Below are 16744 nucleotides of genomic sequence, written 5' to 3' on the forward strand. Positions count from 1 at the left end.
GTTTACTGCTCCTACAAGACAACATCTATTAGGAACATGTACTGTACGTCATGATCTCCCTTTCATCATCACAGAGGTTCTCAATAAATGCGTAAGCCATCTACATTCTATTAACAATCGCACTGTCCGTGCAATACGGGCCACCACCAGCTCCTTCACCTCTGGCAATGTGTGTGTGTGTGTGTGTGTACAATCTGATTACTAACACAATTTAGGGTAATCTTCAAACAACTGGGAGGGGAAAGGCAGTAATATGCTTGACGATCACAGTGCTATGAAGATCAGTCCAGTAGGTCAAGGTTCATGGCCAAGTGTACAGCCCATATGTCCTTGAACTCGTCACACTGGACACATTAGAATGTCTAACTGTCCTGTCCTGTCCCACATGCTGTTTAAATATAGGAAGGATGTTGTGCCTGCTTACCATTGCCTGTGTGTGTATGTTGCAGGATGTACAAAGAATTCACATCCTTGCTGCAGACATGGTTTAATAATAAATCTTCTATGTATGAAAGTATGAATATCTTTATTTATATAGAGCCATTCATGTACATAGTGTGTCACAGCAGTAAGACACGTGTCATCATTTAACACAGTGGGAATAAGCACATCACACATGACAGTAACAATAGGAAAGGGAATCCGTGGCCCTAAGAGCTTACAATCTAAGTGGTAATTAGAGAGAGCTTACAGAGACAGTAGGAAGGTGCATCTGAGATGTATAGTATCAGCCAGCGGAGTTGCCCATATGCTACGTTAAAGAGGTGTGTTTTTAAATGGGTCTTAAAGGTGGAGAGAGAGGGTGCCAGTCGGATATTGAGGGGAAGGGCATTCCAGAAAAGTGCGGGGAGGAGCATGTAGATCAAGAGAGGACTATAGGGCAGAGTTGTAGTTCCTGACCAGGTTGTCAGTCTGTAGCGGGCTGAGAGAGGAGAGGGAGGAGCGTAAAGTGGAGTCAAGAGCCGGTAGCTTAACGGAACGCAGGTTTCTGCAGAAGCCAGAGGTAGATGGAGGTGGAGAAGGGGAGAAGTGAGAGAGAAAACGAGATGAGGTGATAGTCAGAGAGAGGAAAGGGGGAAATGGAGAAGTCCGAGAGAGAAAAGTTTTTAGTGAAAACCAGGTCTAGGTAGTGGCCGTCCTTGTGGGTGCTGGTTGCAGTCCACTGTTGAAGGCCAAAAGAAGAGGTTAGAGAGAGAAAGCGGGCAGCCCAGGGGAGAGAGGGGTCATCAATGTGGCAGATGAAGTCCCCAAGGAGAAGAACAGGGGAGTCTGAGGAGAGAAAGAAAGAGAGCCAGGATTCAAAGTGAGAGATAGAGGGAGGGAGAAGGGAGATGAGTAGAGGTAGGTGGGCGATAGATGACCACCACATGGACAGGGAGAGGAGAGAAGATCTGGACAGTGTGAGCCTCAAAGGAAAGAGAGGGAGGAATAGGAAGGGTACAGTAAAGGCATCTCGAAGAGAGGAGGAGCCCCACGCCTCCACCCCTGCCACCAGGGCGCGGAGTGTGGGAGAAGGAAAGGCCACCATAGGAGAGGGCAGCTTCCAGAGCAGAGTCAGACTGAGTGAGCCAGGTCTCAGTTATACTGTAGCAAATAGGAGCAGAGAGAAAGAAGTCATGCACAGAGAGGAACTTGTTAGAAAGGAAGCGAGCATTCCAAAGGGCACAGGAGAACGGGAGAGAGGAGGGAGGGTGGCAGGGGATGGGTATGAGGTTAGAGAGGGTTTTACTCCACAAGCTGCATGTGGGAGGCGGGAATGCGATCACGTAGAAATAAGACAGGGACCAGGATTGGGAGATATATCCCCAGAAGCAAGGAAGAGAAGCAAGGTAAGAAAGCGGATGTCTGAGGAGGATTTGTAGGGGTGTGATTTAGAGCATACGGTGCAGCTGAATTGAGTTAAAGGGCGCAGATAGGAAAACAGTTAATGTGAACGGAGAAGTGGAGAAGGAAGGAGAGATGGGGAAATATGAATGTAGAAAGAAAAGTGTATTTGGAAAGAAGTGAGGTTAGAGCGAATATAAATAGCAGAGGATGCATGGCAGTGTTGAGTAGCCGTAGTTCTGGGCACTAAAAATGGAGTTAGGATAAGAGCAATGTACAAAATGTCAGAAATGCAATATATAAATGGCGGTGCTGCGTGTGAATGGCGGTGCTGCGTGTGAATGGCAGTGCTGCGTGTGAATGGAGGTGCTGCGTGTGAATGGCGGTGCTGCGTGTGAATGTCGATGCTGCGTGTGAATGGCGGTCCTGCGTGTGAATGGCGGTCATGCGTGTGAATGGCGGTGCTGCGTGTGAATGGCGGTGCTGCGTGTGAATGGCGGTGCTGCGTGTGAATGGCGGTGCAGCGTGTGAATGGCGGTCCTGCGTGTGAATGGCGGTCCTGTGTGTGAATGGCGGTGCTGCGTGTGAATGGCGGTGCAGCGTGTGAATGGCGGTCCTGCATGTGAATGGCGGTGCTGTGTGTGTATCTGCTGGCAGTGCTACGTGTGAATGGTGGGGTTGCATGTGAATAGCGGTGCAGCGTGTGAATGACGGATCTGCGTGTAAATGGCGGTGCTGCGTGTGAATGGCGGTCCTGCGTGTGAATGGCGGTGCTGCGTGTGAATGGCGGTCCTGCGTGTGAATGGCGGTGCAGCGTGTGACTGAAGGTCCTGCGTGTGAATGGCGTTCCTGCGTGTGAATGGCGGTGCTGCGTGTGATTGGCGGTCCTGCGTGTGAATGGCGGTGCTGCGTGTGAATGGCGGTGCTGCGTTGAATGGCGGTGCTGCGTTTGAATGGCGGTGCTGCGTGTGTGTATCTGCTGGCGGTGCTGCGTGTGAATGGCGGTCCTGCGTGTGAATGGCGGTGCTACGTGTGAATGGCTGTCCTGCGTGTGAATGGCGGTCCTGCGTGTGAATGGCGGTGCTGCGGTGGAATGGCGGTGCTGCGTGTGAATGGCGGTGCTGCGTGTGTGTATCTGCTGGCGGTGCTGCGTGTGTGTATCTGCTGGTGGTGCTGCGTGTGAATGGCGGTCCTGCGTGTGAATGGCGGTGCTGGGTGCGTGTATCTGCTGGCGGTGCTGCGTGTGAATAGCGGTGCTGGGTGTGTGTATCTGCTGGCGGTCCTGCGTGTGAATGGCGGTGCTGCTGTGAGTGTATCAAAAAAGTAAAAACAACTTTTATTTTCTAGATTTATATATTATACTGTACATACTACTGTAAGTTTATTTCAGCACTAAAAGAAACTTAATTTCAAGATTTATATATATGGTATGTCACATATTTATATATATATTTAAATGACCTTCACGGTGCCAACACCAAGCATACCACGGGCCCCCCCCACGCTCATCCCCTCTGTCTCCAGAATACACGTATACCCTTCTGTTGGAGGCGATGACAACCTGGTAAGCGCTAGGCCACGACAGGAAAAAAGCATCGTCCCAGACCATCTACCCCCGCCTGCTGCCAGAAGCACGCCAGCACCCAGGATTGTACGGCTCCCAGACATCATGCTGAACGACCTGCCCCAGAGTGTCCGGGAGAAATACAAGGTCAGGTGTGGTGGTCTACCTCAGGAAAATGCCCAGTTCATCTTTAAACACCACGTCAGTTTTGAGATGTGCAGCGAGTGGACCCAAAATATCAATTATGAAGGCAATAAATACAAGAAGGGTCTTCCTGTAAATTTAAGGAGAACAATTATGGACGAAGTGAAGCGCTATTTTAATGTTACCACGCTTCTTGCGAGAACCGTGAGAGACAGCATCAATGGCCTTTTGAGGCATACAAGGGCTCTTCCCTGGAGGTCCATCGACTTGTTTGATGACTACACTTTATCAATTTATTTACAAATAAAGATGCGCCGCCAATGTTTTTAATCTAAAAAAAAAACAAGTTGATTGTGTTATGCTTATTTTCTATTTTGCTTGTCTGGAGCTCGGCGAAGACAACGTGCAGGAAATACCCCCAGCCCTTGGTGCAGGAAACTCTCCCAGCAATACTGCCAGGTAAGACACAGTGCTCAAATCTATGCATGCCATGTCCCTTACCGCCAAACCCCCCAAAACTTAATGTAAAGCTCTAGTCCTAATGTAAAGTGCTATACCCCATGCCATGAATGCTTTGTCTTCCCCAACCCCCCCAAAAAGCAGAAGTTACTGTATAATAATGGACTATACTGGCATCATGTTTAATAGTTTTTTTTCATGTGTAGGTACAATGTAGTCATAATGTACTGTTCCCCATGTCATGCCCTTTCTCCGCTAAACCCCCCAAAAATCAGGATTGCATAAGATAGTATATTGTGAAGAAGAAAGAGACGGGATTGTAAATTTTGAAGAAGAGGCGACATTGTATTTTTGTATTATCCTGTACAAATACAATTTTTCATTCTTTAAATATACTTTTTGGTGTGTTCATGTTTTTACTGTTTAGACACTTACAGTAGTACTATACATAAAGTACTAAAGGCATTAAAATATATTGTATATAAATATCTCATTGACATACAGTACTGTATACAGTATACACATGTTGCAAATAAGGTGAATTTACTTTTTAGATACACATACAGAAGCACTATACTGTACATACAGTAATATCAAGTTGTTAAGGCATTTAAATATATAAATATGTGACCTACCGTATATAGAAATCTTGAAATTAAGTTTATTTTAGTGCGGATAAATACTTACAGTAGTATGTACAGTATACTATATAAATCTAGAAAATAAAAGTTGTTTTTACTATTTAGATACTCTAATCGCAGCACTTTACTAATGTACAGCAGATATCTAGCGACTCCATGAGAAAATGCACTGTATGTTACTGTACAGTAATTTAATTCTGAACAAGGTAACAGTACATAATGTCACGCATGCGCAGAAATGTGATGACACGCATATACGTTTCAACAAGGTTCCAATTTGACATACACGCATGCGCAGAAATGTGATGACACGCATATGCGTTTCAACAAGGTTCCAATTTGACATTCACACATGCGCGGAATATACAATTTACATTCGGAAGAAGAGGTGACGTTGTATTTGTATTATTAATTTTAACTGTATTATCCTGTACAAATAAAACATTTACTCGTTAAAAATACTTTTAAAAGAGTGAAAGGGCTCAGAGCACTGCTGATTGAAATCAGGCTGAAGGCAACATGCAGTAGAAAAAAACTTTTATTGCGGCATGACAGCCAGATAAAAAGACTTAGATATCCTCTGACGCGTTTCGTCTTACGACTTTGATAAAGTCGTAAGACGAAACGCGTCAGAGGATATCTAAGTCTTTTTTATCTAACGGCGAACTCAGTGTCTAAAAAGCTGTTTATTCTGATAGGGACTATATGATTCATGGGGACAAGAAACCAGGCTCATTTATTTATACTTTACAGGACTAATAACCACACTATGGTATAGCAATATCAACGTTGCATAACCCTACCAGGTGTCTGTTTGGAGCACCCAATTAGGGAATCTTCCCTTTCTCTGCTAAAAATACTTTTAGTTTTGTGTGTTCATAATTTGAATCTTCTACAGTTTGAGGATTTGTGTATGGCTAAGGAGCCTCAGAAAGGACTTCTTTCCCATGTATATGAAGTCATAGCGTTAATCTTCAAATTACAATTAGTGTACACACACTTGAAGTACTGTACGGGAATTAAAGACAGGTTTAATTGCAATTAGATTTTTAAGACAACAACTCGTGATCGCTAAAATTCAATTTTCTGCACTCGATCAAAATGCTAGTAAACTCGCGTCTTAACGCGTGAAAATTTCAAGAAATCACGCACCAAGACCGGGTGTACCAAGGAATTCAACCCGCGAAATGATCGGATAACGGCCGCTGCACTATCCAATAAAACTCCAATATTTGTGAAGGAAGTGTGTTCATGAGAGGGAATGCGGGGAGATGATTTCCAGGCTGCGAGAAGACGACTTTAGATTTATTCTTTGCTGCATATATCTCTGAGGATCACTCACTGAGACTGTATGCGCTGCTATGCATGGGCTCTGACAATGCTCCACCTGTCAGGGAGAACTAACAATGTATCAGAGAAAAGCTGCAGCATTCTGACACTGAGGATCTCTAGTGTGCCTGATACAAAAATGGCCTCACTTGTCTAATCTGGTCAGGCCAGTAGGTGGCAGCACTGCTCTAGTTAATTGATGGAGTGAATATGGCTGCAATAATGCTTTTTGTTTGACTACAGTAGGGCCCTGTTTCTAGGCGCCCCGCTTTTCGGCGATCCGCCGTTACGGTGGTACCAAGAAGGGGGCCGCCGTGTCTGCGCATGCGCAGAACGGGGACGTCCGAGGTCGCACATGTGCAGAACAGGGGGTGCCGAGGTTGCGCATGCGCAGAACGTAGGTCGCCCAGAAGGTGAAAATCGCTTTCCGGCGATTTTCGCTTCGCGGCGGAACCATAGAACGGAACCCGCCACATGAGCAGGGCCTACCTGTATTTAGATTGTGTTGAGACAATGAACCAAATGTATCCCAGAAAGATAAGTACTGCGGGTTCTCCTCATAAACCATTTAAATGTCAGAGATTTATTTTGCTCTGTAATTGGCTAGTTCTTTAATGTATATATACATATATATATATATATATATTTTAATGGCATTTGAGATTAAAGCAGTAAAACGTGAAATAGTATGTTTTTTTAAATAAATCAGTAGTATTAGATAACAGTGACTGTTTTTAAAATAATAATAATAATAATTATTATATTATTATTTTATTCAACTCTTATTGCCATTTTAATGAGTTTTAAAGCATCCATTGATTTCTATAGCAGGTTGTAGCCCACCTCCCCAGCAGTGCAAGATATTGTCAACACTTTCTTGTTTGTGATTTGTTGCCAATGTTCCCAGCAGCTTGAGCTGCAAACTGTAACAATAACGTTACCTTAGTAACATAAGGATACATTGTATCTGCTGAGTTACACTGACTGAAGGATTGAGTTGAAACTGAAGGCACACAATCAGGATTTTGACAGATTTATAACAGGAGCACCAAACGCTTGCCAGCTTAGGTAAGAATGTAGAATTATACATTGCCACACGCTTTACATATAAAAGGAGAAAAAATGAAAGAAAATAAAAAGGGGGAAAGTACTATTGCTGCTTAAAGGACCAAAACAGCACCTTTACAAGGAATAATACAATGCTTGGATAGGGGCTCAATGAGGTGAGCCTGATCCCGTGATTTAGACAATTCACAATAGTCATATTGAAGAAGCCTGCAAAAATCGAACACAAATATGATCCACGCTTTATAACCTTTGCTCTCAGAGGCAGGAAACCCCAGTGGTGCTTTAAGCCTCTGCAGTTTGTTTCTCATCTCGTTGTACGAGTTGTAAATTGCTGATTCCTTTTTACCCCTTTATTGCAGAATTATCCTGTAACAAATTGCTTTGCATGAAAGCTAATAGGCCAACAAGAATTATGCTTCATAGATCTAATAAAAACCTTAGAAGTGCATTCTTGCACAATACCAGTTGGAGAACAGATCGAAGAGGTTTTGAAAGCTCAACGCGCAAACTATTACATTTACAAAGATATCTCGGTCCCCTACAATACAATAATCGGCGGAGAAGAGACCTGAGAGGCTCTGAAAGCCCTGTATACTATAATTCCACCTCTGAAGATCTCACTAATTGGGGCCTTAAATCCAGGGCCGGTTAAAAAAAACTGGGTGGTCGCCTAGAGAAGGGGAGCTCAACTTCAGTCCCCAAGACCCCCCACAAGGTCAGGTTTTAAGGATATCCCTGCTTCAGCACAGGTGGCTCAACCTTTGATTGAGCCACTGATTGAGCCACCTGTGCTGAAGTAGGCATATCCTTAAAACCTGACCTGTTGGTGGCCCTTGAGGATGAGAGTTGCCCACCCCTGTATTAAACACAACGTGTTGCTGTGCACAGGTCAGGAGACTTCCACGGCAATTGCTAGGAAGGACCTACACCCACCGTGAGCAGAGCTGCATTGCTGCCGATTGTTATGTGCACAGTATTGGTGACTCTGCATCCCCTGCGGGATTTGGTGGCCATTTTTATTTTCCAAATAAAAAACTCTGTACCAGCTTAGGATGCTCTGCTTTCTACCTCATCTGGTGCTGAACCTCTGACCTCGCCCGTCAAAGAGCGGACATTAAATTATAATATAATGACCCCTCTCCCTATTGATTACAGCAACCGATGGGATGAGTAAAACAGACGGCATAAGATTGGCCTAAAGGTAGGGAAGAAGTATCTCAAAGTAAAGCCGGGTTATGAGTGTGAGAGAGACTCCCGTGAGTGAATGTTATATGCTTTTAGCACATACATAAAGCTCTAGAATGGGACAAAACCAACGTGGGTTTAGGTTGAACTTCCAGGTTTACTGTATGTGGCATAATATATTCTTGAACAGCACTATATATCTAATCTGCTGGGGCTTAATTTACAATTTAACTTGATTTATGGATGCTGAGCACTAAACATTCTCTGGGCTGCTCCATCTAGCAAAAGCCTCGTTCCCCTCCTCCTCCTCTTGCTTAGAATAGCTTATTAAATGGGTTAGAACAGGGCTGGCCAACGCCAGTCCTCGAGGGCCACCGACCGGCCAGGTTTTATGGATATCCCTGCTTCGACTGAGCACTGATTGAGCCACGTGCTGAAGCAGGGATATCCTTAAAACCTGTTGGTAGCCCTTGAGGACTGGAGTTGGCCACTCATATTAGATTTGTGACCTTGTTTAGGAAGTTTGAAACCCATCTTTGTGTGACCTCAGGCAAGTCTCCATCTCCTTGTGCCTCAGATTGCAAGCTCACAATCGCCCTGTACTTATATCATTACACTACACAGGTTACCGTACACACCGCTATATATTGCATAACTAACAGGGGGAACATGTCCCTTTTGCAACATCACTGGATTTAACTCTCAAAAACATGAACCCATTACCAGCCGACCTATGGATTGGGAAGAAATGTCGTGGTGCTATTGAGGGGTTAACTGCCCCAAATTCCCTAATAACCAAATAAAGAAAAGATGCATCGAGATATGACTGAAAGACATTTATTTTCTCCTTTTTTTTTGTTTTGGTTTTAGCAACAAAATAAATACAAATTAAGTACAATAAAAATAATTTATACAATCAGAGGTGGCGCTAGCCAACAAATGAATAAATACAGGTAGTTTTACACAAATATAAATATATATCTGTATGTCACTTTTTAGGAACTCAAAACACATACATAATTTATATCATTTTCCCATTTAAATCACAATTTGAATTAAGCACCATTTGTTTAAACAGTTTCTACACAGAATACATACAGACGTTTGAGGGGGAAAAACTTCAAAGTCAAAATCTATGCTCAGAAACTGAGAACTGTCACAAAATATTAAATAAATAGTAAAAAATAATAATCCAAAACAGAACATATTCGTACACTTTAAAACACATTAATAAATTACTTCCGTTTAAATAGTCCATAAATAAATATCAATTTGCTTTACATTACAAAAAATAATTAGAATAATTAGAATAATTAGAACAATAAATAGGTTAATAATTATGACAATAAAAATCGTACAGAAGAGATTTTTGCTTTAACAGGAAAACATGCTTGAAAAGACACCGTAAGAATAAATATTATTTAACCAGTAGAACGCTATATTATAGCATTACGGAATAAAGCACTTGGATTCGAAAATACACTTTCTTCTGTTATTGAAAAGGGATTTGACTTGAAATAGTCTCACATGTTAATTTTAACCTTTGTAGTGCTGCAGGGATCTGCTATGCTGAATATCGCAATGATGAAGCCTGCCAGATATTCTATGCAATCCAATGCAGCAGGCCCCTACATTATCCTGCATTGCGGCTCAGTAGTAAGCCAGGCATCTGTTACTGCTAGTTCAGTTAGCCAGTAGGCCATAATCTCGCTTCCCACTGCATGATGGGTAATGGCAGTGCAAGTCTTCTACACATGCTCTAGCTTTCCTTATACACAGAGCCCCCACAAGCAGGACTCAGTGCTCTTCAGATCTGCTCTCTTTCTTGACTCCAATGAAGACATATTCCAGCACTGAAGGGGTCAAGTAGAAGACCCCATAACATCTCCTAAGAGCCTCTCTGTGTACAGGATGTGAACTCAGAGGAACAACCAACATTGGGGTCACAAAATCTCATCAAGGGTCTTTAATCCTTCACTACCAGAGGTGTACAGCAAATGTAAGGGATGCCCTTATATGTTTACATATATAGCCCTAACTGTGCACTATGCAGAATTAGGTTGGATGCTTAATGCACAACTCTCTGAGCCGTCCGTATAATTAACTACAAAGGTATCATTCTCTACTTTCCAGCTGAAGAGAAGTGACCTCAATCCATCCTACATCAGAAGATAACATTATCTCCGTCATTTACCTCCCTAGACAAGGTCCTAATTTGGCTCTGCCCAAAATTCACAATGTGGTTGCTCCTCTGTACTAATGAGACCTGTTCGAGACACATTTCAAGATTCAGCAAACTACAAAACAATTAACCAGCAAAAATAAATAAATGTTTTATAACAAACAAACAAGACTCTGTGTGACATGGTCACAACACAGGGTGTGTATCCAGCAGCAGAGGAAGCGGGACTCCATGGGAGTATTCCAGTTCCTCTCTAGGCTGACTTAATATTTAGGTAAGGCACATGTACATCCCACAGGGACTTTCAGGTATTCCAACTCAAAGGTGTAGGCAGATGCCTTGTGTGGGCAGGGTTTCCTACGCAGGACCAGCATGGTCTGGTAGATCTGCACAGAATTCAGAGATAAGTTTTCTTTGCCTGAGATGCCTTTGATGCAGCCGGAGCACAGACACTCCGCGAACGCCAGCTTCTGTGGGTACCGGTTCTCATCGATATCGATCCTACAGGAGAAAAGAGATGGGTCAGAGATTGAGTCATTGGGGATGAGCGACCACAGTGCATTTTAATACTCATGTTCCATGAGAAAGCTGATTACTAACATGACATTTTAGTCAATGTTGACTGGTGTCCTTTGGAACTTGCTGCTGTGATAACATGGAGGATGAACGGCCCCCAAACATATTTTGGCTTAAAAAACATAAATCCTAACCATCACTGCTCCCAGGAGCATTACTTACCGGTATGACCATGGTGAGATGGAGCGTTCGTTAAGAGGTACACTGTCAGAGGAAGAGGAGGATTTCAGATTTGGGCAGACTCTCTCTGGCTCCCTCCGGCGTCTCCTCCTGTCCTTATTCTCTTCCAGCTTGTGGACCAAAGATACTGCCGGGTACCTTTCCCAGTGCATGTTCCTCCCAACAAAGGGCTGCAGAAGTTCTGGAGATACTATCTCTAGCTGCTCCTGGGTGAAGCAGAGGTGCTGGTGCTGGTGGTTGTGGTGATGGGGGTTCCCAGGTCTGGGTCCCTTCACGGCCTCACAGGCTTTCATACACAGAAAGGCCAACAAACACACTGACCACTGAAAAAAAAGAAACAAAATTAATTAGCACTTTTGATAAAAACACCAATTATCCAAACTATCGAATATCCACCACTGCTGGGCTTTATATATTTAGGTACCGCCCCCTGTATTCTCCTATTTATTGCAGATACATTGCCTGATCAGCTTGATTAATGAATCTGTTTTGTAGGACACTCATCTACCAGTGTACCATGCTTGAATGATAAAATCCAGATTTACAGGGGAGAATAATAGTGGACAATGGCGCAAAGCTCCTTAAACAACATTTTTAAAAGGCTAAGCTCTAATTCTAAGAACAGAAAAGGAGAGAGTTTTACTAACAAACTCTTTAAAAAAAATAAAAAAAATGGAAGTTTAGGGTAATGAAAAAGTAATAGTACTTTGTAGCTGCACATTTATGCTATGAATCCTTACCATTTTACACAGGAAATCCATGGCACAATAACTCAGGTCTTGGCTAACAGTGCTGATGAGACAAATCTTCCCTGTTAATTTCCTATTAGACACCTTATCACAGCTACTGACTACCTGTAGTTCTTTACCTGTCTTATATACTCCGGAGCACCTGCCTCGGAAACTCCAGGTGAGACAAACCAAAGTAGCACTGCCTTCCCCTTGCGTAAAAGGAAGTTTAAATTTACATTCACTTCCTTGTCAACTACAGGTGACCTGCTGGATACACTGAGAATTTCAGGGCTCTGAACAGAAGAGCTGGATTTTATTTCTACTTCAGAAACTAATGGGATTTGTCATTTCTGAGGTATATCACAATAAACTGTTACATTAAATACGACCAGGGGCTCACAGCTCGAAACAATGTGACTTTTTTTTACAACTCAGTCCTGTCTTTAGTGAATAAACAGCACGCTGTACGGAGTTTGAGCATTTCCAACACTATCTTCTTTATCTCTGGAATGAACATTTCTTTTTAGGCTAAGCAAAGGGGGCTTAATTTCAGTCCCCAAGCCCCCCCCACCCAACAGGTCAGGTTTTCAGGATAACCCATCTTCAGCACAGGTGTCTCAATCTGATTGAGCCACCTGTGCTGAAGCTGGGATTGAGCCACCTGTGCTGACGCAGGGATATCCTGGAAACCTGATCTGATGGAAGCTCTTGAGGACTGTAGTTGGCTACCACTGAGCTAAGATGTAGGTTGCATGGCATTTAACCACTTTGTTGACAAAGGCTTAAAAAAATCAAAATGGGGCATTAATCTACAATTATCGTATCTGCCCATGTTTAGGAGGTGTGAGATTAGGAAACCCGTGTTTAGGTGTGAGATTAGGGTGCCCGTGTTTAGGTGTGTGATTAGGGAGCCCGTGTTTAGGTGTGTGATTAGGAAACCCGTGTTTAGGTGTGAGATTAGGAAACCCGTGTTTAGGTGTGAGATTAGGGTGCCCGTGTTTAGGTGTGTGATTAGGGAGCCCGTGTTTAGGTGTGAGATTAGGAAACCCGTGTTTAGGTGTGAGATTAGGGTGCCCGTGTTTAGGTGTGAGATTAGGAAACCCGTGTTTAGGTGTGAGATTAGGAAACCCGTGTTTAGGTGTGAGATTAGGAAACCCGTGTTTAGGTGTGAGATTAGGAAACCCGTGTTTAGGTGTGAGATTAGGGTGCCCGTGTTTAGGTGTGTGATTAGGGAGCCCGTGTTTAGGTGTGAGATTAGGAAACCCGTGTTTAGGTGTGAGATTAGGGTGCCCGTGTTTAGGTGTGTGATTAGGGAGCCCGTGTTTAGGTGTGTGATTAGGAAACCCGTGTTTAGGTGTGAGATTAGGAAACCCGTGTTTAGGTGTGAGATTAGGGTGCCCGTGTTTAGGTGTGTGATTAGGGAGCCCGTGTTTAGGTGTGAGATTAGGAAACCCGTGTTTAGGTGTGAGATTAGGGTGCCCGTGTTTAGGTATGTGATTAGGTAGCCCGCGTTTAGGTGTGTGATTAGGGAGCCCGTGTTTAGGTGTGAGATTAGGAAACCCGTGTTTAGGAGGTGTGAGATTAGGGTGCCCGTGTTTAGGTGTGAGATTAGGAAACCCATGTTTAGGAGGTGTGAGATTAGGGAGCCCATGTTTAGGAGGTGTGAGATTAGGAAACTCGTGTTTAGGAGGTGTGTGATTAGGGAGCCCATGTTTAGGTGTGAGATAATGAAACCCATGTTTAGGAGGTGTGAGATTAGGAAACTCGTGTTTAGGAGGTGTGTGATTAGGGAGCCCGTGTTTAGGAGGTGTGTGATTAGGGAGCCCATGTTTAGGTGTGAGATAATGAAACCCATGTTTAGGAGGTGTGAGATTAGGAAACCCGTGTTTAGGAGGTGTGAGATTAGGGAGCCCATGTTTAGGAGGTGTGAGATTAGGGAGCCCATGTTTAGGAGGTGTGAGATTAGGAAGCCCATGTTCAGGAGGTGTGAGATTAGGGAGCCCATGTTTAGGAGGTGTGAGATTAGGAAACCCGTGTTTAGGAGGTGTGAGATTAGGGAGCCCATGTTTAGGAGGTGTGAGATTAGGAAGCCCATGTTTAGGAAGTGTGTGATTAGGGAGCCCGTGTTTAGGTGTGAGATTAGGAAACCCATGTTTAGGAGGTGTGAGATTAGGAAATCCATGTTTAGGAGGTGTGAGATTAGGAAACCCGTGTTTAGGAGGTGTGTGATTAGGGAGCCCATGTTTAGGAGGTGTGAGATTAGGAAACCCGTGTTTAGGAGGTGTGAGATTAGGGTGCCCGTGTTTAGGTGTGTGATTAGGAAGCCCATGTTTAGGTGTAAGATTAGGAAGCCCATGTTTAGGTGGTGTGAGATTAGGAAAACCATGTTTAGGAGGTGTGTGATTAGGGAGCCCATGTTTAGGAGGTGTGAGATTAGGGAGCCCATGTTTAGGAGGTGCGAGATTAGGGAGCCCATGTTTAGGAGGTGTGAGATTAGGGAGCCCATGTTTAGGAGGTGTGAGATTAGGGAGCCCATGTTTAGGAGGTGTGAGATTAGGGAGCCCATGTTTAGGAGGTGTGAGATTAGGAAAACCATGTTTAGGAAGTGTGTGATTAGGGAGCCCATGTTTAGGAGGTGTGAGATTAGGGAGCCCATGTTTAGGAGGTGCGAGATTAGGGAGCCCATGTTTAGGAGGTGTGTGATTAGGGAGCCCATGTTTAGGAGGTGTGAGATTAGGAAAACCATGTTTAGGTGTGAGATTAGGGAGCCCATGTTTAGGAGGTGTGTGATTAGGGAGCCCATGTTTAGGAGGTGTGAGATTAGGGAGCTCATGTTTAGGAGGTGTGTGATTAGGGAGCCCATGTTTAGGAGGTGTGAGATTAGGGAGCCCATGTTTAGGAGGTGTGTGATTAGGGAGCCCATGTTTAGGAGGTGTGAGATTAGGGAGCTCATGTTTAGGTGTGAGATTAGGGAGCCCATGTTTAGGAGGTGTGTGATTAGGGAGCCCATGTTTAGGAGGTGTGTGATTAGGAAGACCATGTTTAGGAGGTGTGAGATTAGGGAGCCCATGTTTAGGAGGTGTGAGATTAGGGAGCCCATGTTTAGGAAGTGTGTGATTAGGGAGCCCACGTTTAGGAGGTGTGAGATTAGGGAGCCCATGTTTAGGAGGTGTGTGATTAGGGAGCCCATGTTTAGGAGGTGTGAGATTAGGGAGCCCATGTTTAGGAGGTGTGAGATTAGGGAGCCCATGTTTAGGAGGTGTGAGATTAGGGATCCCATGTTTAGGTGGTGTGAGATTAGGAAAACCATGTTTAGGAGGTGTGTGATTAGGAAAACCATGTTTAGGAGGTGTGAGATTAGGGAGCCCATGTTTAGGAGGTGTGAGATTAGGGAGCCCATGTTTAGGAGGTGTGTGATTAGGAAGCCCATGTTTAGGAGGTGTGAGATTAGGGAGCCCATGTTTAGGTGGTGTGAGATTAGGAAAACCATGTTTAGGAGGTGTGTGATTAGGAAAACCATGTTTAGGAGGTGTGAGATTAGGGAGCCCATGTTTAGGAGGTGTGAGATTAGGGAGCCCATGTTTAGGAGGTGTGTGATTAGGGAGCCCATGTTTAGGAAGTGTGTGATTAGGGAGCCCATGTTTAGGAGGTGTGAGATTAGGGAGCCCATGTTTAGGAGGTGTGAGATTAGGGAGCCCATGTTTAGGTGTGAGATTAGGGAGCCCATGTTTAGGAGGTGTGAGATTGGGGAGCCCATGTTTAGGAGGTGTGAGATTAGGGAGCCCATGTTTAGGAGGTGTGTGATTAGGGAGCCCATGTTTAGGTGTGTGATTAGGGAGCCCATGTTTAGGAGGTGTGAGATTAGGGAGCCCATGTTTAGGAGGTGTGAGATTAGGGAGCCCATGTTTAGGAGGTGTGAGATTAGGGAGCCCATGTTTAGGAGGTGTGTGATTAGGAAGCCCATGTTTAGGAAGTGTGTGATTAGGGAGCCCATGTTTAGGAGGTGTGAGATTAGGGAGCCCATGTTTAGGAGGTGTGAGATTAGGGAGCCCATGTTTAGGAGGTGTGAGATTAGGGAGCCCATGTTTAGGAGGTGTGGGATTAGGGAGCCCATGTTTAGGAGGTGTGAGATTAGGGAGCCCATGTTTAGGTGGTGTGAGATTAGGAAAACCATGTTTAGGAGGTGTGTGATTAGGAAAACCATGTTTAGGAGGTGTGAGATTAGGGAGCCCATGTTTAGGAGGTGTGAGATTAGGGAGCCCATGTTTAGGAGGCGTGTGATTAGGAAGCCCATGTTTAGGAGGTGTGAGATTAGGGAGCCCATGTTTAGGAGGTGTGAGATTAGGAAAACCATGTTTAGGAGGTGTGAGATTAGGGAGCCCATGTTTAGGAGGTGTGAGATTAGGGAGCCCATGTTTAGGAGGTGTGTGATTAGGGAGCCCATGTTTAGGTGGTGTGAGATTAGGGAGCCCATGTTTAGGTGGTGTGAGATTAGGGAGCCCATGTTTAGGAGGTGTGAGATTAGGGAGCCCATGTTTAGGAGGTGCGTGATTAGGGAGCCCATGTTTAGGTGTGAGATTAGGGAGCCCATGTTTAGGAGGTGTGAGATTAGGAAACCCATGTTTAGGAGGTGTGTGATTAGGAAGCCCATATTTAGGAGGTGTGAGATTAGGGAGCCCATGTTTAGGAGGTGTGAGATTAGGGAGCCCATGTTTAGGAGGTGTGAGATTAGGGAGCCCATGTTTAGGAGGTGTGAGATTAGGGAGCCCATGTTTAGGAGGTGTGAGATTAGGGAGCCCATGTTTAGGAGGTGTGAGATTAGGGAGCCCATGTTTAGGAGGTGTGAGATTAGGGAGCCCAT

The 16744-nt window shown here is 44.4% G+C and overlaps 1 protein-coding gene across 1 annotated transcript; it reads right to left on the reverse strand.

Moving 5' to 3' along the window:
* Window positions 1-9067: 9067 nt before the first annotated feature.
* IL17C (interleukin 17C) lies at window positions 9068-11990 on the reverse strand. The gene is made up of 3 exons (XM_075577181.1): window positions 11893-11990; window positions 11135-11475; window positions 9068-10897 (listed from the first exon to the last, which is right to left on the reverse strand). Exons 1-3 carry the CDS (start codon window positions 11911-11913, stop codon window positions 10660-10662), a joined length of 600 nt encoding a protein of 199 aa, XP_075433296.1. The 5' UTR covers window positions 11914-11990; the 3' UTR covers window positions 9068-10659.
* Between the last annotated feature and the right edge of the window lie 4754 nt (window positions 11991-16744).

Source organism: Ascaphus truei, chromosome 19 (genome assembly GCF_040206685.1).
Source record: "Ascaphus truei isolate aAscTru1 chromosome 19, aAscTru1.hap1, whole genome shotgun sequence".
Lineage (NCBI taxonomy): Eukaryota > Metazoa > Chordata > Amphibia > Anura > Ascaphidae > Ascaphus > Ascaphus truei.

Coding starts and splice junctions, on each gene's coding strand:
- IL17C (XM_075577181.1), bottom strand. CDS start 11,913: ATGGATTTCCTGTGTAAAATG. Junction 11,476..11,892: donor TGGATTTCCTGTGTAAAATG/GTAAGGATTCAT, acceptor CTTTTTTTTCAG/TGGTCAGTGTGTTTGTTGGC. Junction 10,898..11,134: donor ATCTCACCATGGTCATACCG/GTAAGTAATGCT, acceptor TTTCTCCTGTAG/GATCGATATCGATGAGAACC.